At 40.0% G+C, this 20,937-nt stretch overlaps 1 protein-coding gene across 1 annotated transcript in view; it reads right to left on the reverse strand.

Moving 5' to 3' along the window:
• The window catches only part of Malrd1 (MAM and LDL receptor class A domain containing 1), a 638,713-nt gene that overhangs the window by 484,764 nt on the left and 133,012 nt on the right, over positions 1–20,937 (reverse strand). The window contains exons 15-18 of the mRNA XM_076872892.1: positions 12,365–12,517; positions 11,856–11,961; positions 10,924–11,291; positions 7,073–7,485 (exon numbers count right to left, since the gene is read on the reverse strand). Of these exons, the coding sequence (XP_076729007.1) occupies positions 7,073–7,485; positions 10,924–11,291; positions 11,856–11,961; positions 12,365–12,517 (1,040 nt within the window). The remainder of the gene's footprint in view (positions 1–7,072; positions 7,486–10,923; positions 11,292–11,855; positions 11,962–12,364; positions 12,518–20,937) is intronic.

Genomic DNA, 20,937 nt, shown 5'->3' on the forward strand with positions numbered 1-20,937 from the left:
GTCATCATATTCAGAGGTAAGATCAAAAACCTCATGAAGCAAGAGGATTTTAAGCACTGGCAACACTACAGGATACCTGGATCAAATCCTTGGTGAGAAAGTTCTTGGGCTAATTTTAATATTAAATGATATAAATGCAACATTCTATGACTCATATAATATGTGGTGAATCATCGATAAAGGCAACTGAAGAAGTCATAAAATAGTTGCCTATGAAATCTTTATTTTTCATTAAGCATCAAAATTATCATGCAAATATAAATAAAAGTGTGATACATGGGTGAGATCAGATGTAATAAAGAATCTTCTTGTTAGAAAATGTCCTTTGAGAAAGTCAGTAGTATGATTAGTATTTTAGTTGAGACCTCCTTAGTAGTTATAATTTGAGATATTCTTCAATACAGTTGTGGGAAAAATGTCCCTTCTCTTTCATCTTGTTTAACAACCTCTACAATTTGGCATGGCCCAAATGCCCTTTCTTATTAACATAACTCCACGTAGGATATGTTCTACAGCACGATGCTGAATTGCACTGGATCATCAGATGTCTAAAGGCTGTTATTCTCTGTCATCAATTTGTTATGTCATAATTTTTTCTGTACCAGAAAAGAAACCCAAAATATCCTGTAAAATATTTTTGGAAAAATATGTACAATTTCACGTGACCCATGTGAAATTGTAATTTCATAGATTACAAGAATCTGGGTGAACAAAGCTCCTAGATTTTTTGCCTAATTTTAAAATTAGCCTTTTTGGATAAGTAAATCATTTTCTATGGTACATAAACATATTTTTCAGACTCTTAGGGAAGTATTTGAATTAGTCAAAACATTAGATTGCTAATTTGTGATCTTATTGGAAAAAGTGATTTACTCAATGAATCACTGGAACTATTAATGTTTGAAGTGTTACATATTGCATTTGAAGATCAAAGTATTCAAGATAATATTTTGACATTTTTCATTATAATGGCTCCTTAGTACTTCTTATCTAATATGTAATTATGTTTAATTATGTGGGTAATGTGGACCAAAGATATTAGTGTCATGATCACTGAAATGGGGATCCAGGAAACCTGAAGTCTAGTCTTTATCCTAAATACCTGTTAAGACATTAATAAGACCATTTCTGGACCTTAATTTCTTATCAGTAGAACGAATGGTTTAGATCAAATGATTTCTTTCTGGCTATATATTTTCTAATTCTATGAATGAGCGTCCACCTGGAAAACAGTCTAAGTCCTGTACCAATTAATGATGGCAATAAAGACTACTATGTCCTGTGAAATTAACCACATAAATAGTAATGTCAATTGCTCGGAAGGACTTATAATGCTGGTGGCACAGGAATTTTGAAGCTCCATAGAACTAAAACCAATAAACACAACAATCTTCGCATTTCCAATGAATATTTTTTAAACATATATGAGTACAGCAGTTTATTCACAATAATAGAAGAAAGTATAGGCTTAAATATTCAAGGTCTAACTAAAATTTTACTACTTCAATATAAATCTAAAATGACATTGACCTCAATGTCATAATAGACACAAGTAAGTTTTAGGTGAAACTCAGCTTTATTTCACATAAAACGTAAATAATAATAATCCAAACAGAGAAAGTCTGTACATTTTTCTACTGTTCAAAGGGAAATAAAAAGCTGGGCACTGTGGAGCACACTTCTAATCCCAGTGGCTCAGGAGTCGAAGGCAGGAGGAATGCAATTTCAAAGCCAGCCTCAGCAACTTCGTGAGGCCCTAAGCAACTCAGTGAGCCCCTGTCTCTAAATAAAATACAAAATAGGGTTGGGGATGTGGCTCAGTTGTCCAATGCCCCCGAGTTCAATCCTGGTACCCACTCCCCAAAAAAAGGAAATAAAAATTCATAATTACTAAAGCCTCTTCCTTTAACCAGTCATTGTTTACATGATATACCAAATTCCACCAAATAATTTCAAATTGCTTAGAAACTATCACAAACATATGAGAAAAAAATCAAAATTAAGTATAAAGAATACTAACCATGACTTTCTACTTAGAAATATGAATGCACTCATTTAAACAGTCATTTAACTTCTAGATCCAAGACATGACGCAAGCTACTAGGGAGACAAACCTGAAGACAGGGAGAAAACATTTGCCGCTCATATACTGGATAAAGGATTTCCATACAGAATATATTTTTAAGAGATTAGTGCTCTATCTGATGTGCATGTAATTCACCTTGCTCTTTTATTTTTTTTCCTGAGAAAAAGCTTTTTGGTTTGAATCTGTCCCATTTATTGATTCTTGAGTTTAATTCTTGCGCTATAGGAGTCTTATTAAGGAAGTTGGGGCCCAATCTGACCTGATAGAAATTTGGGCCATTTTCTTCTAAAAGGCACAGTGTGTCTGGTTTAATTCCTAGGTCCTTGGCTCACTTTGAGTTTAGTTTTTTGCATGGTAAAAGATAGGGGTTTAATTTCAGTTTGTTGTATATACATTTCTAGTTTTCCTATCACTACTTCTTGAAGAGGCTATTTTTTTCTCTAATGTGGGTTTTTGGCACCTTTGTCTAATGTAAGATAACTATAATTATATGGGTTTGTCTCTGTGTCCTCTATTCTGTACCATTGGTCTACCAGTCTGTTTTGGTGCCAATACCATGCTGTTTTTGTTACTATTGCTCTGTAGTATAGTTTAAGGTCTGGTATAGTGAGTCCACCTGCTTCACTCTTCTTGCTAAGGATTGTTTTAGCTATTCTGGGTCTCTTATTTTTCCAGATGAATTTCATGACTGATTTTTCTATTTCTATGAGGAATGCCATTAGGATTTTGATTTGAATTGCATTAAATCTGTATAGTGCTTGTAGTAGAGGACTAATCTCTAGGATATATAAAGAACTCAAAAATCTTAACAAAAAAAATAAAATAATCCAATCATTACATGGGCAAAGAACTGAACAGATACTTCTCAGAAGATGGTATACAATCAATCAACAAATATGTGAAAACATGTTCAACATCTCTAGCAATTAGAGAAATGCAAATGAAAACTACTCCAAGATTTCATATCACTAGAGTCAGAATGACAGCTATTAAGAACACAAACAACAATTAAGTGTTGGTGAGGATGTGGGGAAAAAGGCACACTTATACACTGCTGGTGGGACTGCAAATTGGTGCAGCCAATGAATGCCTGATATACACTCTAGCTTCAATCAATCTCAGAATAACTGTGTTGAATGAAATAAATCACACCAATAAAGAGTACTGTAGTATGGTACAATTTCCTTTAAATAAATGTTTAAGGTGTATATATTAATATATAATGGCAGAAAGCAGGTCAGTGGTTATTGAAGAGCCAGAGAGATGGACTATAAAGAGGTATTAGAAGAATTTTGAAGATGAAGCTTATTTTCATTATCTTTGATTAGGATTTTCCTAGAACTAATACAATCAAGATATTGAAATTATATAGCTGTTTTGATGTTTTCAAAACTTTTAATAAGTGTAGTTTATTACTTATCAATTATACTTCAATAAACCTCAAAATAAAAATTAGTTAGGAGTTTGTAATGAAGTTTTTTTAATGTCATGATGTGCTGAGCCTCATGGACCATGCCACATACAAGAGCCTTGGCTAATCATTTCAACTGCTATTGACAAATATAAATAGCTCTTACATAGCATCTACCATCTAGTACTATCATATTTATCTCATTAAAAATCAGTGAGCCTCAAGGACCTAGGAGTTAGACTAGAGACCCGGTGCCTAACAGAAGAAAAAGTAAGCCCAAATCTTTATCATATTGTATTAGGCCCCAACTTCCTATAAGAAAACTCCTATAGCACAAGAAATAAAATCAAGAATCAATAAATGGGATAGATTCAAACTAAAAAGCTTCTTCTTAGCAAAAGAAAAATATCAGTGAGGTGAAGAGACAGCCTACAGAATTGGAGCAAATTTTTACACATGTGCATCAGATAGAGCACTAATCTCTAGGACATATAAAGAACTCAAAAAAACTAAACACGAAAAAAACAAATAACCCAATCAATAAATAGGCCAAGGACACTTCTCAGAGGATGATATACAATCAATCAACAAATATATGAAAAAAATGTTCAACATTTCTAGCAATTAGAAAAATGCAAATGAAAACTACTCTAAGATTTCATCTCACTCCAGTCAGAATGGCAGTTATTAAGAATACAAACAACAATAAGTGTTGGTGAGGATGTGGGGAAAAAGCCACACTCATACATTGCTGGTGGGACTGCAAATTGGTGCAACCAATCTGGAAAGCAGTATGGAGATTCCTTGGAAATCTTGGAAAAGAACCACCATTTGGTCCAGCTATCCCCCTACTTGGTCTATATCTAAAGGACTTCAAAATAGCATACTACAGTGATGCAGCCACATCAATGTTTATGGCAGCACAATTCACAATAGCTAAACTGTGGAACCAACCTAGAAGCTCTTTACAGATGAATGGATAAAAATCTCTGAGATATATGTATGTGTGTATACACACACACACATACACACACACAATGGAATATTACTCAGCAATGAAAGAGAATAAAATCATGGCATTTGCAGGTAAATGGATGGAGTTGGAGAATATGATGCTAAGTGAAGTAAGCCAATCCCAAAAGACCAAAGACCTAATGTGTTCTCTGATATGTGGATGCTGATCCTTATTGGAGGGGAAGTGTGGGAGAAATGGAGGAACTTTATATAGGGCAAAGGTGAGGGAGGGAAAGGGAGGGAGCATGGGGATAGGAAATATGGTGGAATGAGATGGACATAATTACCTTAAATACATGTATGAAGACAGGAATGGTGTGACTCTACTTTACGTACAACCAGAGAAATGAAAAATTGTGCTCTATATTTGTACTATTAATTGAAATGCATTCTGCTATCATGTATAACAAATTAGAATAAATAAATTTAAAATTTAAAAAAAAATGAGTGATCCTGAAAAATTTTTGGATTTTTCTTTGAAGTCAACATTGATGCTGAGCCTAAGGTGAGGTGAGTTCTGTTACAATACAAGAGTTAATTAGAGTGTTGGTTATTACCACTGTTCTTTCTTAGTAGGACGAAAACTGAGAATATCCATTTGTTAATGGAGGAAATATATCTATTTGCATAAATTGGACCCTTTTTACTACCTTGAGTGATTCATTCACACAGCATGCAGAATCTCTAATTTCAGCATTTCAGTCCTGAATTTTATTTAAAATAAAGTCTTAAAGAACTCTCAGAGTCAAACAGTGTACTCTACATGCAACCCCTGGTGGGTTTCATACTCAATTTTTATGTTTATATTCATAACCACAGGATTCTTTGGTTAGTTGCTTGTTTATCTGGCTGTGAAACTTTGCTGTAAATTTGATTTTCTCCTGGAAACCAATTCTTGAATAAATATCATAAGAAGAGTTGATCCACTAAATACTAGGGTGGTCTAAATTACAAGTGACATGATTAGACAGTAAGAATTAATTTGAAGTGGATGAGCCATTATTAAATAAAAGTTAGAAGAAATAAAACCTCTTCCATTTCATTTCACACAATGGCATGCATCCCTGCAGCTAAACAGAAAGGTAGCACCCTACACATGGTAGGTTCCTTCCCCTGTTTTCAGCTTATGTATCCCTAGACAAATCACCATTACTATTGTGCTCTTCACTGACTAAATCATGTAAAAAATATACTTATAAAAGTGAGAAGCTCTCAAAAGGAAGTCTGCAGCTAACTTTTTGGTTACAAAAAATGTTAATTAGTTGGGCATGGTGGTGCACTTGTAATCCCAGCAACTCCAGAGGCTGAGACAGGAGGATTACCAACTCAAAGTCAGCCTCAGCAAAATCGAGGTGCTAAGCAACTCAGTGAGACCCTGTTTCTAAATAAAATACAAAATAGGGCTGGGGATGTGGCTCAGTGGTGGAGTGCCCCTGAGTTCAATCCCTGGAACAACAACAACAAAAAAAACCTTTTAAACTGTTAATTAGGCCAATACCTCTCGATACAGTCAGTATTTAAATCTGGATAATTGAAAGAATTTTGGTACATGCAAACAAACAAACAAACAACAACAACAACAACAAAATATATATATATATATATATCCAGGAATAGGTAAAAAGTTTTTTCCCTGTTTAATATATAGAGATTTATTTGCTAAAGGGAGAAAATGCATATATTCAACACCTGAATGTTAAAGTCATATGATATATTGGGAAGGCAAGGAATGACAATTATTTAGAAACTGAATTCCAGTGTTAGTTCCAGTTCTGCTGTTCACAAACTATTTGGCCAAAGATAAACAACCTCTCTGGGCTTCTTTCACCAAAAATGGCAAAAAGGATCTCTGACTTCCCCACTTTGGGAAATTGCTAAAAGAACCAAATATATCACACATGTCTCTCTCTCTCTCTCTCTCTCTCTCTCTCTCTCTCTCTCTCACACACACACACACACACACACACACACACACCCTTTACAAAACTGTGAAAATCACATATGCATTTGAACTGGCTTTTAGGAGCAGACATGTAAAATTTGGAGTAAAAACTATTCCACCAGGAGTAGAGAGACCTGGACTTAAATTTCAGCTCCTCCCTGAAGAAGCTATGATTTTTGGAAAACGCAAGCACTCTGCCTGGATTTCAGTTGCTTACCTATAAATAGTTAAAAATGTCAAATGAAGTATTCAAAATAATAGCTTTACAAGTCTGTGCTTTTTGCAGGATCTCGGAGATTGTGCCAAACTCCTTTCTTTCCCACAGATTTTCATTTTCATTGGTAGATCAAGTACTTAGTATTGCAGGCAACTGCAGCTATTTCCAATGCCCTGTGTTTATCTTTAGAGGTTCTAATCATACATTTTCGCAGGTAGTCAAGGAGCAAGGCAACTCAGAGAGCTTTGGTACACCCTTAATTAAATGATAAATATGTGTCAGAGTAACTTTGATCAAATACCGCTCGCTTTTATCGCAGGACTGCAGTAATCGTCCACGTGGCTTAGACATTCTGATTCAAATACACATTCATATACACTTTATGAAACCTAGCACCAATACCTGAAAAGGCCACCGGCTGGAAATGTGGAGGAGTTTCCTTATCCATCTGTCGCCTTGATTCCCAAATATCTGCCACAGCAGCCGTCCCCTTGAGTTACTCCAGATTCGCTGGTAGATAGCCAGCCTGTAAATGTGCTTTCCAAACATGTGGTAGTATAAGCGGAAGGTGCAGCCCTCCGTGTCAGTGGCATTAAAGGTGGGGCTCAGTAAAACAGCCTTGTTTTGGAAATCCTGTGGCTCAGAGGATTCGATGTAGAGATAGTGTCCTTTAACTGTGCCCAAAGTATTATCCTTCATGGGGCCGGTATTAAGTGTTGAAGTTGGACCCTGGTTCCTGGTCCAATCAAAGTCATCTTCTGTCTCTTGTTCCCAGTTACAAATTCCATTCTCAAAGCTACACTGTAGTTCAGGGGCTGAAATTGGCATTAAACAATGGCAAGAGTTAATTAAGGACAAAAGTAAACATGAAGAAGAACACAGATACTTTTGTCATGCAAAGGCAAGCCATTTTAACTTCAAAATGCATCATTAGTTTTTAAAAAGCTAATACATGCCAGATGATGCATCAAATAACAATATTCTATGCACTGAAGATGAAATTGCCTTGGCCATTATTTTCTTCATATTTATTTGTGTTCCTCCCTATTCCAGGTTTGTTAACATCACTCCAAGCAAATGATCATGACATCATGGCTGGTTCAGTAAGAAATTTCTGGCTTGGTGCATTTCAAACTCAACTCAACATTATAATCAGCCGGGAGCATTAAAAACAAACAAATACCAAAGCCCAGAGATAGTGATTTAGTTGCTGCGAGTAGCAAAGCCATGGCTAGGACTTTTTATAAGCTCCCTTAGTGATCCTAATAAAGCTAAGAACAATCCTACTTCAATGAGTCTCACAATTTAAGAATCACCAGGAGTTCATAGTAAAATTGCTTCATGATAAAATCCCCAAATAAACACTAGTTTATGGAATGAAACTCACAAATTCAAATTTTTAACAAATACTCAATTCTTTTTTTTTAATGTGATGGTGGGGATTGAACCCAGGGCCTTAGGCATGTGAGTCAAGCACTCTGCCAACTGAGCTATATCCCCAACACTCCCTCAAGATAATTCTTATGTAGATATTTTCCAAACTTCAGCCTAAAAACATTTTAAGTTATATCCTGCCTAAGCTCCATGTATTCCCAAATACCAGTGCCAGAGTAACAATCCTTCAATGGCAGTATTACCACTTATTTTTTCTCTATTCAAAATCCTTTAACATACCTTCCTTTAATCTAAACTTTAATTTCCTCCCCAAATTAAAATGCATCTCTCCCTTTCAGATGCACTATCTTCCTATGTATTTTGGACTCTGACCCTGTCTCTGTTCACACCTAATGTTCACCTGTGCCTTCTTACTCTCTGCTGTATCTCATCAGTGGTTGCCCTTCCTCTCACTGGTCTGTAGCTACTTTGAGCCTTCTAACTTTCTTCTAACTTTTCACTTCTAACTTCCTTCAGTCACTGGAACAATTTTGACTTTAAAGGAATTGACTAGCCCAATTAAATGTGCGACCTCAATTTCTAGGGTAATACAGGAACATGTTCATTTTTCAAGGCATAAGGATTTTGTTGACACCAAGTATTTGCTTTAGAATAAATGGGATAAAATGTGCATTTGACAGTATTTGGGCTGAGGGGAATGGATTTAAAATTCGCATGTAGTTCCACATTTCAGCTTCATTTACATAAGTTAATATTTAAAAAAAAAATAAACGTCCACTGTCCTTTAACAATTCATCTTCATAATAGTACTTAGTGCCAAAGGTGAGCAAACACCCTGAAACAATAAATAAAAGCCTATGTGAATAAAAGCAGTCAGGCGAGGACAAATCATCTGTCTCTGAAAACTGCGGAGCAGGCGCTTAGACCTAATGAAGGAAACCAAGTTGGTAAATGTCAAATGGGAGATGAGCTTTCATTTGATATTTCCTCACTTGTGACTAATCAAGCCCAGCTGTGACGTGAACTGGGGACACGCAATGTACTCTCCAGGTGTCTGTCTTTTGCTGTGAAGCAGATGGAGAATGTCAAGTTGCTGAGTTTTTGACATAAAACTGGCACTAATGCCAACAGACTTTTACATTGTCTGTCTTCACACTGACTACACACTCAATCTTTATTTCCATGGCAATATGTGTAGTTCCACCCTTCAGTGAAAAAAATCACATCTCTAAACATATATCAGGAGATACAGTGTGGGTTTCAGGACATCCAGTGGACACCATGTAATAAAATCACATGCCACCATGCAAAGCTGTGAGAAGTCACCATTCTCCTGACACTGTTTTTTCCTTTCGATAATACACAAACACAAGAAGCAATTTGCTGTTGTGTTTTCACTCCCATAATCCTACACTGGGAAATTTGAAGGATAATTTACTTGTTTTTACAAGCAGATCAAGATTTAGAATTTAGAGAACAGGGGGAAAAAATGAAAAGGCTTTCCAACTTTGCAAAAATAAATTAGCTCGGGGGCAAGTTAGACTTCTTATGATGGTCATTATCAAAATCATCAATGTTAATGCCATCCGCTCAAATATCTGTTGTATAAATTTCATGAGATGCATGATAATTCGGACTTTAACAGGCCTGACTTCAATATGTCTTTGATAATGTGTATCAAAGTTTGCACACCTGCAAAGCTCTCTGCAACAATTTACATGGAAATTTCTTAATTAATATTTCCTGTAAGGTACCAAGCATTCTATGATTCTATCTCGGTATATAATCTGCTTCCAAATTTAATAAATACCTAGTTTGAAATTTAAAAGTTGTTGATACCTCAGGAAAAAGAATCTGAGTCCAAGAAAAGATGCAAACTTTCTAACATTTTTTTTAAATGAAAACAAAATACTATTAGCTTCTGATTCTTTCAGAAGTGCATTACTGAAGCTACGTGCATTAAGCTGCAAGGCCCATGTAATCATCACATAATAAAAACTTAATAATTTAAACCAGAGACCCAAGACCGATTTTGACACCTTACTTCCTGATACCTAGAGCCAAAAGAATAAGTATTCAAAATAATCAAATGTCCCTCCTAAATATTTCCCCTAAGCCTCATCACTCATCTCCTTCACCATCAACACAATTCACTGCCATCTACTCTCCTACGGGATACCGCAAGAGTTCCTTGCTAGATAATCAGAATCCACTGTGCTCTAATCATTATAGCATAGAGGGACATCTTTTTAAAGCATGCAAATTTGGGGGTTTTATTATCCCCCTTCTTAAAAATTTCCAAAGCCGATTTCTTGAGCCTGGACTGCAAAAATCTGCCAATCTAGCCTCCCCCATACCTCTAACTCTGTTTTACCCTCTTGTCCCTTTCCTCACTGGAGCTACATCATCTGTCTTTCATCTCACTTGCAGTCACACATCAGGGCTTTTGGATATATACTTTGACTTATTATTTTTAGATTATTCTGCTAAATCCAATTCCATTATCATATAAAGTCCCAGCATCCCTCTTCATACCTCCTGGCAGAGTTGATATTTTATATTTATTTATGAAATATTAGAATATCCATCTATTCAGTTAGATTGTAGAGCCCATAAAGGCAGAGATTCCGCATAATTGGGTTCTTCCATTCTTCCTAGGATCTAGTTAATAAGTCCCCTAAATAAAGGCTGAAAGACCTGATTAATTAATAATAATATAATATCTGATATTCACTGCATAGTGGCACTGGATTGATTGGCTAAAAAATAATAGTGATCTAGTCAAATCACCACCCTCAAAATAAGTCAGAGGGACCAAAAACAAAAACATTAAAAAAGAGAAATGCCAAAACCCTTACCACAGTCAACTTCGTCACTGTAGTCACCACAGTCATCCACCAGATCACACAACCGAAGCCTTTCTATGCAAGCCTTTGTGTGTGGACATTGGAAGTGATCTGGCTCCTCGCAGCTCTCAGCAGGCAGAGGAAGGGTACAGTTTTCAAATCTGATGTCATCAATAGCCGAGACCCCGTCATAAATGCCAAGACTGACTTTATCCAGTGTCAAATAGAAGGGTTGGGTCAGGCGCCCTAGCTGGATGTTCGCCTCTGACCACTGGTTGCCCTGGTTGTACAACACTCTCCAGAGCACTGTTGAGTCACCAGGGTTTTCCGTATGTAGCTGCAGCTCAGCTGCTCCCACTGACAGGCCATAGTTATAAAACCTGAAAAAGGGCAAAGCCAAGAAGCAGGCATAATTTATGAGATACCCTAACCAACTGATAATTGGTTGTCATAATAGACACCATTGTTTCCTGCAGTGATTCTTGCTGCCTGTTTGCAAGAGCTCATCTGCTGAGGTGCATACTCCATGGCTCTCACAACCCTAATCTCACATCAGATTAGAAAAAGGATAAACCAAAAAGGCATTATATGAATGTGCTAAGTGATGATGTTCAGCTGTTGCTACACATACCAATACACAATGACACTGATGTCCAGTGAAATCAATGGGAGACTGTTTCAAAGAACTTGGAGAGAGCAGAGGAAAAGTCTTAATTAAATTTTAATCCATTGCTGGCGGGAAATAGTACCTATCATAAGAGGAAAAACAAATAAACAAACAACTTATGACATGCTCTTAAGTTAAATGAAAATTGTGTGAACTTAGTGTAATGCCAATTTTTTAAACAAAAACCATGGATAAAACCAGAACAGCTAGTATGTTCAGAAGGATTTCTATAACCACTGGGCCACAAGGGTAATTGAGAATTGTTTTTAATATTTACCAGAAAGAAAGTGTGCACCCAGACCCTGTCTGGCTGAAAGTTGGGCTCCGAAGTTTAGCAACTTGGGACAAGCTGTTTCTGTTCTTCAGAATGAACATAAAGTGGCCTGTTGGGATACAAAACAAAATCGTTACTTAGCCCTATTGGAATTTAAAATGAGACAAATGTCTCTTAATTCAAAACTGAGTAAATTTAGTGCACAACTAAAATTATAATTTACACAATAATACAAAATCAATAGTGATTGTTAAGTCAAATTTGCTTTATAAAAATGCTAAATGATATAAAAATAATTGATAATTTTGGTTCATCCAGCCAAAAATATATCTATGCTGCATCTGTACCACCCACAGAGCAATAATTTCATGCAGACAGAATACCACCATGGAAAATATTCAACTGTCTTACTGATGCTTCTGATGGCATTGAACACATCTCTTTCTCTTTCCCTTCTGGGGCCAACTGAACAGTAAATAAGAGTTGTTAGAGGAATCTTACTTGCTTCTTACCTTGAGTTGTGTTATGAGTATGATCCTGAGGGGGTGCCTGTTGCTTAAAATCAGCAGAAAGATGACTCTGGGAGCTCCATACCCAGTCAAAATGGTCACCAGCAATTGCTTCAAACCAACCGCAGCTGTTGGCTTCAAAATCACAACTGGAAACTGAACAACAAAATGGTGGCACTTAGGTTGGCTCTCCACAGTGTTCCCACACTTTGAAAAGGTAGATTTCAAATGAAAACAGTCTTACTATGATTTTCCCACTACAATAAGGGGACTACATTAAAGGACACCTTTGAGGGTGGGAAAAAAAAAGATACATTCTGATTTGAAAAGTGGATTTATGTTTTTCATACTGGATATTAAGAAAGCAGAATTTAAATTCTCAATGGAGGAAATTCAGGTTTTTTTTCTAAATATTCTATATATAGCATCATTCAGCCTTATTGTTTGTAAAATTATTAAGGTTTTGCTAATTTGTTTTCTTTTTTTTTATTGTTGGTTGTTCAAAACATTACATAGTTCTTGATATATCATATTTCACACTTTGATTCAAATGGGTTATGAACTCCCATTTTTACCCCGTATACAAATTGCAGAATCACATCAGTTACACTTCCATTGATTTATATATTGCCATACTAGGGTCTGTTGTATTCTGCTGCCTTTCCTATCCTTTACTATCCCCCTCCCCTCCCCTCCCCTCCCCTCCCCTCTTCTCTCTCTACCCACTCTACTGCAGTTCATATCTCCCCCTTGTATTATTTTTCCCTTTCCCCTCGCTACCTCTTGTATGTAATTTTGTATAACCCTGAGGGTCTCCTTCCATTTCCATGCAATTTCCCTTCTCCCTCCCTTTCCCTCCCACCTCTTGTCCCTGTTTAATGTTAATCTTCTTCTCATGCTCTTCGTTCCTACTCTGTTCTTAGTTACTCTCCTTATATCAAAGAAGACATTTGGCATTTGTTTTTTAGGGATTGGCTGGCTTCACTTAGCATAATCTGCTCTAATGCCATCCATTTCCCTCCAAATTCTATGATTTTGTCATTTCTTAATGCAGAGTAATACTCCATTGTGCATAAATGCCACATTTTTTTTTATCCATTCGTCTATTGAAGGGCATCTAGGTTGGTTCCAGAGTCTTGCTATTGTGAATTGTGCTGCTATGAACATCGATGTAGCAGTGTCCCTGTAGCATGCTCTATTTAGGTCTTTAGGGAATAGACCGAGAAGGGGAATAGCTGGGTCAAATGGTGGTTCCATTCCCAGCTTTCCAAGAAATCTCCATACTGCTTTCCAGATTGGCTGCACCAATTTGCAGTCCCACCAACAATGAACAAGTGTACCCTTTTCCCCACATCCTCGCCAGCACTTGTTGTTGTTTGACTTCATAATGGCTGCCAATCTTACTGGAGTGAGATGGTATCTTAGGGTGGTTTTGATTTGCATTTCTCTGACTGCTAGGGATGGTGAGCATTTTTTCATGTACTTGTTGACTGATTGTATGTCCTCCTCTGAGAAGTGTCTGTTCATGTCTTTGGCCCATTTGTTGATTGGGTTATTTGTTATCTTGTTGTCTAATTTTTTGAGTTCTTTGTATACTCTGGATATTAGGGCTCTATCTGAAGTGTGAGGAGTAAAGATTTGTTCCCAGGATGTAGGCTCCCTATTTACCTCTCTTATTGTTTCTTTTGCTGAGAAAAAACTTTTTAGTTTGAGTAAGTCCCATTTGTTGATTCTAGTTATTAACTGTTGTGCTATGGGTGTCCTATTGAGGAATTTGGAGCCCGACCCCACAGTATGTAGATCATAGCTGACTTTTTCTTCTATCAGACGCCGTGTCTCTGATTTGATATCAAGGTCCTTGATCCATTTTGAGTTAACTTTTGTGCATGGCGAGAGAAAGGGAATCAGTTTCATTTTGTTGCATATGGATTTCCAGTTTTCCCAGCACCATTTGTTGAAGATGCTATCCTTCCTCCATTGCATGCTTTTAGCCCCTTTATCAAATATAAGATAGTTGTAGTTTTGTGGATTGGTTTCTGTGTCCTCTATTCTGTACCATTGGTCCACCCGCCTGTTTTGGTACCAGTATCATGCTGTTTTTGTTACTATTGCTCTGTAGTATAGTTTGAAGTCTGGTATCGCTATACCGCCTGATTCACCCTTCCTGCTTAGCATTGTTTTTGCTATTCTGGGTCTTTTATTTTTCCATAGGAATTTCATGATTGCTTTCTCTATTTCTATAAGAAATGCCATTGGGATTTTGATTGGCATTGCATTAAACCTATAGAGAACTTTTGATAATATCGTCATTTTGATGATGTTAGTTCTGCCTATCCATGAACAGGGTATATTTTTCCATCTTCTAAGATCTTCTTCTAGTTCTCTCTTTAGGGTTCTGTAGTTTTCATTGTATAAGTCTTTCACCTCTTTTGTTAGGTTGATTCCTAAGTATTTTATTTTTGGGGGGGATATTGTGAATGGAGTGGTTGTCCTCATTTCCATTTCAGAGGATTTGTCGCTGATATACAGGAATGCCTTTGATTTATACGTGTTGATTTTATATCCTGCCACTTTGCTGAATTCATTTATTAGCTCTAATAGTTTCTTTGTAGACCCTTTTGGGTCTGCTAGAATCATGTCATCTGCAAATAGTGATAATTTAAGTTCTTCTTTTCCTATTTTTATGCCTTTAATTTCTTTCGTCTGTCTAATTGCTCTGGCCAGTGTTTCGAGAACTATGTTGAACAGAAGTGGTGAGACAGGGCATCCCTGTCTTGTTCCAGATTTTAGAGGGAATGCCTTCAATTTTTCTCCATTCAGAATGATGCTAGCCTGAGGCTTAGCATAGATTGCTTTTACAATGTTGAGGTAAGTTCCTGTTATCCCTAGTTTTTCTAGCATTTTGAACATAAAGGGATGCTGTACTTTGTCGAATGCTTTTTCTGCATCTATCGAGATGATCATATGGTTCTTATTTTTAAGTCTATTGATGTGGTGAATAACATTAATTGATTTCCGTATATTGAACCAGCCTTACATCCCAGGGATGAATCCTACTTGATCATGGTGCACAATTTTTTTGATATATTTTTGAATCCGATTTGCCAGAATTTTATTGAGGATTTTTGCATCTAGGTTCATTAGAGATATTGGTCTGTAGTTTTCTTTCTTTGAAGTGTCTTTGTCTGGTTTAGGAATCAGGGTGATGTTGGCCTCGTAGAATGAATTTAGAAGTTCTCCCTCTTTTTCTATTTCCTGAAATAGCTTGAAAAGTATTGGTATTAGTTCCTCTTTAAAGGTTTTGTAAAACTCTGCTGTATACCCATCCGGTCCTGGGCTTTTCTTAGTTGGTAGTCTTTTGATGGTTTCTTCTATTTCCTCAATTGATATTGGTCTGTTTAGGTTGTCTATATCCTCCTGCCTTAATCTGGGCAGGTCATATGACTTAAGAAATTTATCGATGCCTTCACTATCTTCTATTTTATTGAAGTATAAGGATTCAAAATATTTTCTGATTATCTTCTGTATTTCTGAAGTGTCTGTTGTGATATTGCCTTTTTCATCCCGTATGCTAGTAATTTGATTTCTCTCTCTTCTTCTCTTCGTTAGCATGGCTAAGGGTCTGTCGATTTTATTTATTTTTTCAAAGAACCAACTTTTAGTTTTGTCAATCTTTTCAATTGTTTCTTTTGTTTCGATTTCATTAATTTCAGCTCTGATTTTAATAATTTCTTGCCTTCTACTTCTTTTGCTGTTGTTTTGCTCTTCTTTTTCTAGGATTTTGAGATGGAGTATGAGATCATTTATTTGTTGGTTTTTTCTTTTTTTAAGGAATGAACTCCAAGCAATGAATTTTCCTCTTAGAACTGCTTTTAATGTGTCCCATAGATTCCGATATGTTGTGTCTGTGCTTTCATTTATCTCTAAGAATTTTTTAATTTCCTCCTTGTGTCTTCTATAACCCATTGATCATTTAGTAACCAATTGTTCATTCTCCAAGTGATGCATGTTTTTTCCTTCCTTCTTTTATCGTTGATTTTCAGTTTCATTCCATTATGATCAGATAAGATGCATGGTATTATCTCCACTCCTTTATATTGTCTAAGAGTTGCTCTGTGACATAATATATGATCTATTTTTGAGAAGGATCCATGTGCTGCCGAGAAAAAAGTGTAACTGCTTGATGTTGGGTGGTATATTCTATATATATCAATTAAGTCTAGGTTATTAATTGTGTTATTGAGTTCTATAGTTTCCTTATTCAACTTTTGTTTGGAAGATCTGTCTAGTGGTGAGAGAGGTGTGTTGAAGTCTCCCATGATTATTGTATGTTGGTCTATTAGACTCTTAAACTTGAGAAGAGTTTGTTTGATGAACATAGCTGCACCATTGTTTGGGGCATATATATTTATGATAGTTATGTCTTGTTGGTGTATGGTTCCCTTGAGCAGTATGTAGTGTCCCTCTTTATCCCTTTTGATTAACTTTGGCTTGAAATCTATTTTATTTGATATGAGTATGGACACTCCTTCTTGTTTCCGAGGTCCATATGAGTGATATGATTTTTCCCAACCTTTCACCTTCAGTCTATGTATGTCTTTTCCTATCAAATGTGTCTCCTGTAGGCAGCATATTGTTGGGTCTTGTTTTGTGATCCATTCTACTAGCCTGTGTCTCTTGATTGGTGAGTTTAAGCCATTAACATTTAGGGTTATTATTGAGATATGGGTTGTTCTTCCAGCCATATTTGTTTATTTATGTTACTAAACATGGTTTGTTTTCCTTTTTGATTATTTTTCCCCCCTTTACTGTCCTACCTCCCACTGTTGGTTTTCATTGTTATTTTCCATTTCCTCTTCCTGTAATGTTTTGCCGAGGATGTTTTGAAGACATGGTTTTCTAGCTGCAAATTCTTTTAACTTTTGTTTATCGTGGAAGGTTTTAATTTCATCTTCCATCCTGAAGCTTAATTTCGCTGGATACATGATTCTTGGTTGGAACCCATTTTCTTTCAGTTTTTGAAATATGTTATTCCAGGATCTTCTAGCTTTCAGAGTCTGTGTTGAAAGATCAGCTGTTATCCTGATTGGTTTACCCCTAAATGTAATCTGCTTCCTTTCTCTTGTAGCTTTTAAAATTCTCTCCTTATTCTGTATGTTGGGCATCTTCATTATAATGTGTCTAGGTGTGGATCTCTTATGATTTTGCACATTCGGCGTCCTGTATGCTTCTAGGATTTGGGATTCTGTCTCATTCTTCAAGTCTGGGAAGTTTTCTCGTATTATTTCATTGAATAGGTGGCTCATTCCTTTGGTTTGGACCTCTATACCTTCCTGTATCCCAACGACTCTTAAGTTTGGTCTCTTTTTATTATCCCATATTTCTTGGATGTTCTGCTCATGGTTTCTTAACAGTTTTTCTGAGCTGTCTATGTTCTTTTCAAGTTGAAATACTTTGTCTTCATTGTCTGATGTTCTATCTTCTAAGTGTTCTACTCTGCTGGTAGTATTCTCAATTGAGTTTTTAAGTTGGTTTATTGCTTCCTGCATTTCTAGGATTTCTGTTTGTTTGTTTTTTATTACCTCTATCTCCCTGTATAGTTGATCTTTTGCTTCTTGGATTTGTTTATGTAATACATTGTCGAAGTGGTCGAAGTGATCTTTCATTGTCTGATTTTGCTGTCTAATGTCCTCCTTGAGACTCCAGATCATCTGCAGCATGTATATCCTGAATTCTTTATCTGACATTCCATCTGCTGCAGCTATTACCTCTTCTAAAGTTGAGTTGACCTGCATTGCTTGTGGTCCTTTCTTTCCTTGTCTTTTCATATTGCTCGTGTTTCTTTCTGCTTAGTGAAACTGTTGTGTTTTTTAAATTTTCCCCCTATATATTTATATTGCTCTTGTTTAGTTGAAAAGTCTCCCTTGCAGGGGCGGGCGGCAGCTCTGCTCCTCCTCCAATTGGGGTGATCTGTCTACCACGCTGGCGGGCCACTGGGACTGTTCTGCCAGTCGGTCACAGGTCTGCCTACCTTGGAGGCGCGGGCAGCGGCTCTGCTCTGCCCTTCCTCCAATTGGTGTGACGTGTCTACCACGTCCGTGAACCCCTGGGCCTGTTCTGCCAGTTAGTCGCGGATCTGACTACCTTGCAGGCGCGGGCGGCGCCTCTGTTCTGCCCCTACTCCAATTGGGGTGTCATGACTACCATGCCTGCGGGTTGCTGGGCCTGTTCCAGGCGCGGGAGGCGGCTCTGCTCTGCCCCTTCTCCAATTGGGGTGACGTGATACCACGCCGGCGGGTCGCTGGGCCTGTTCCGGGAGTGGGCGGCAGCTCTGCTCTACCCCTACTCCAATTGGGGTGACGTAACTACCATGCCGGCGGGCCTCTGGGCCTGTTCCAGGCGCAGGCAGCGGCTCTGCTCTGCCCCTACTTCAGTTAGGGTGACGTGTCTGCCACGTCCGCAAACCCCTGGGCCTGTTCTGCCGGTCAGTCGCAGATCTGACTACCTTGCAGGCGCGGGCGGCGGCTCTGCTCTGCCCCTTCTCCAATTGGGTTGTCGTGACTACCACGCTGGCAGGTCACTGGGCCTGTTTTGGGCGCGGGCTGCGGCTCTGCTCTGCCCCTCCCCCAAGTGGTGTGACGTGTCTATCACGCCGGCAGGCCGCTGGGCCTGTTCCACCAGTCTGTCACAGGCCTGCCTATCATGCGGGCTCGGGTGGAGGATCTGCTCTGCCCCTACTCCAATTGGGGTGTCGTGACTACTACGCCGGCAGGTCGCTGGACCTGTTCTGGGCGCGGGTGGCAGCTCTGCTCTGTCCCTGCTCCAATTGGGTTGACGTGACTACGACGCTGTAGGGCCGCTGGGCCTGCTCCGACCGCGGGCGAAGGCTCTGCTCTGCCCCTACTCCAATTGGGGTGACGGGTGGCGTGTCTACCACACCAGCAGGCCGCTGGGCCTGATCCGCCGGTCGGACGCGGGTCTGCCTACCTTGCGGGCTCAGGAGGTGGCTCTGCTCTGCCCCTCCTCCAATTGGTGTGACGTGTCTACCACACCAGTAGACCACTAGGCCTGTTCCGCCTGTCGGTCGCAAGTCTGTCTACCTTGCAGGCTCGGGCGGCGGCTCTGCTCTGCCCCTACTCCAAATGAGGTGATGAGGCTGCCACGCCAGCGGGCCGCTGGGCCTGATGCGGGCTCGGGGAGCGGCTCTGTTCTGCTCTGCCCCTCCCCCAAGTGGTGTGACGTGTCTATCACGCCGGCAGGCCGCTGGGCCTGTTCCACCAGTCTGTCACAGGCCTGCCTATCATGCGGGCTCGGGTGGAGGATCTGCTCTGCCCCTACTCCAATTGGGGTGTCGTGACTACTACGCCGGCAGGTCGCTGGACCTGTTCTGGGCGCGGGTGGCAGCTCTGCTCTGTCCCTGCTCCAATTGGGTTGACGTGACTACGACGCTGTAGGGCCGCTGGGCCTGCTCCGACCGCGGGCGAAGGCTCTGCTCTGCCCCTACTCCAATTGGGGTGACGGGTGGCGTGTCTACCACACCAGCAGGCCGCTGGGCCTGATCCGCCGGTCGGACGCGGGTCTGCCTACCTTGCGGGCTCAGGAGGTGGCTCTGCTCTGCCCCTCCTCCAATTGGTGTGACGTGTCTACCACACCAGTAGACCACTAGGCCTGTTCCGCCTGTCGGTCGCAAGTCTGTCTACCTTGCAGGCTCGGGCGGCGGCTCTGCTCTGCCCCTACTCCAAATGAGGTGATGAGGCTGCCACGCCAGCGGGCCGCTGGGCCTGATGCGGGCTCGGGGAGCGGCTCTGTTCTGCTCTGCCCCTCCCCCAAGTGGTGTGACGTGTCTATCACGCCGGCAGGCCGCTGGGCCTGTTCCGCCAGTCTGTCACAGGCCTGCCTACCTTGCGGGCGCGGGTGGAGGATCTGCTTTGCCCCTACTCCAATTGGGGTGTCATGACTACTACGCCGGCAGGTCGCTGGACCTGTTCTGGGCATGGGTGGCGGCTCTGCTCTGTCCCTGCTCCAATTGGGTTGACGTGACTGCGTCGCTGTCGGGCCGCTGGGCCTGCTCCGACCGCGGGTGAAGGCTCTGCTCTGCCCCTACTCCAATTGGGATGACGGGTGACGTGTCTACCACACCAGCAGGCCGCTGGGCCTGATCCGCCGGTCGGACGCGGGTCTGCCTACCTTGCAGACTCGGGAGGCAGCTCTGTTCTGCCCCTCCTCCAATTTGTGTGACGTGTCTACCACACCAGTAGACCGCTGGGCCTGTTCCGCCGGTCGGTCGCAAGTCTGTCTACCTTGCAGGCTCAGGCGGCGGCTCTGCTCTGCCCCTACTCCAAATGGAGTGATGTGACTGCCACGCTGGCGGGCCGCTGGGCCTGATCCGGGCTCGGGGAGCGGCTCTGCTCTGCCCCTCCCCCAAGTGGTGTGACGTGTCTACCACGCCGGCAGGCCGCTGGGGCTGTTCTGCCAGTCTGTCACAGGCCTGCCTACCTTGCGGACGCGGGTGGAGGATCTGCTTTCCCCCTACTCCAATTGGGGTTTCTTGACAACCACGCCGGCAGGTCGCTGGA

The sequence above is a fragment of the Callospermophilus lateralis genome, chromosome 13 (assembly GCF_048772815.1).
Source record: "Callospermophilus lateralis isolate mCalLat2 chromosome 13, mCalLat2.hap1, whole genome shotgun sequence".
In the NCBI taxonomy this organism is placed as follows: Eukaryota; Metazoa; Chordata; class Mammalia; order Rodentia; family Sciuridae; genus Callospermophilus; species Callospermophilus lateralis.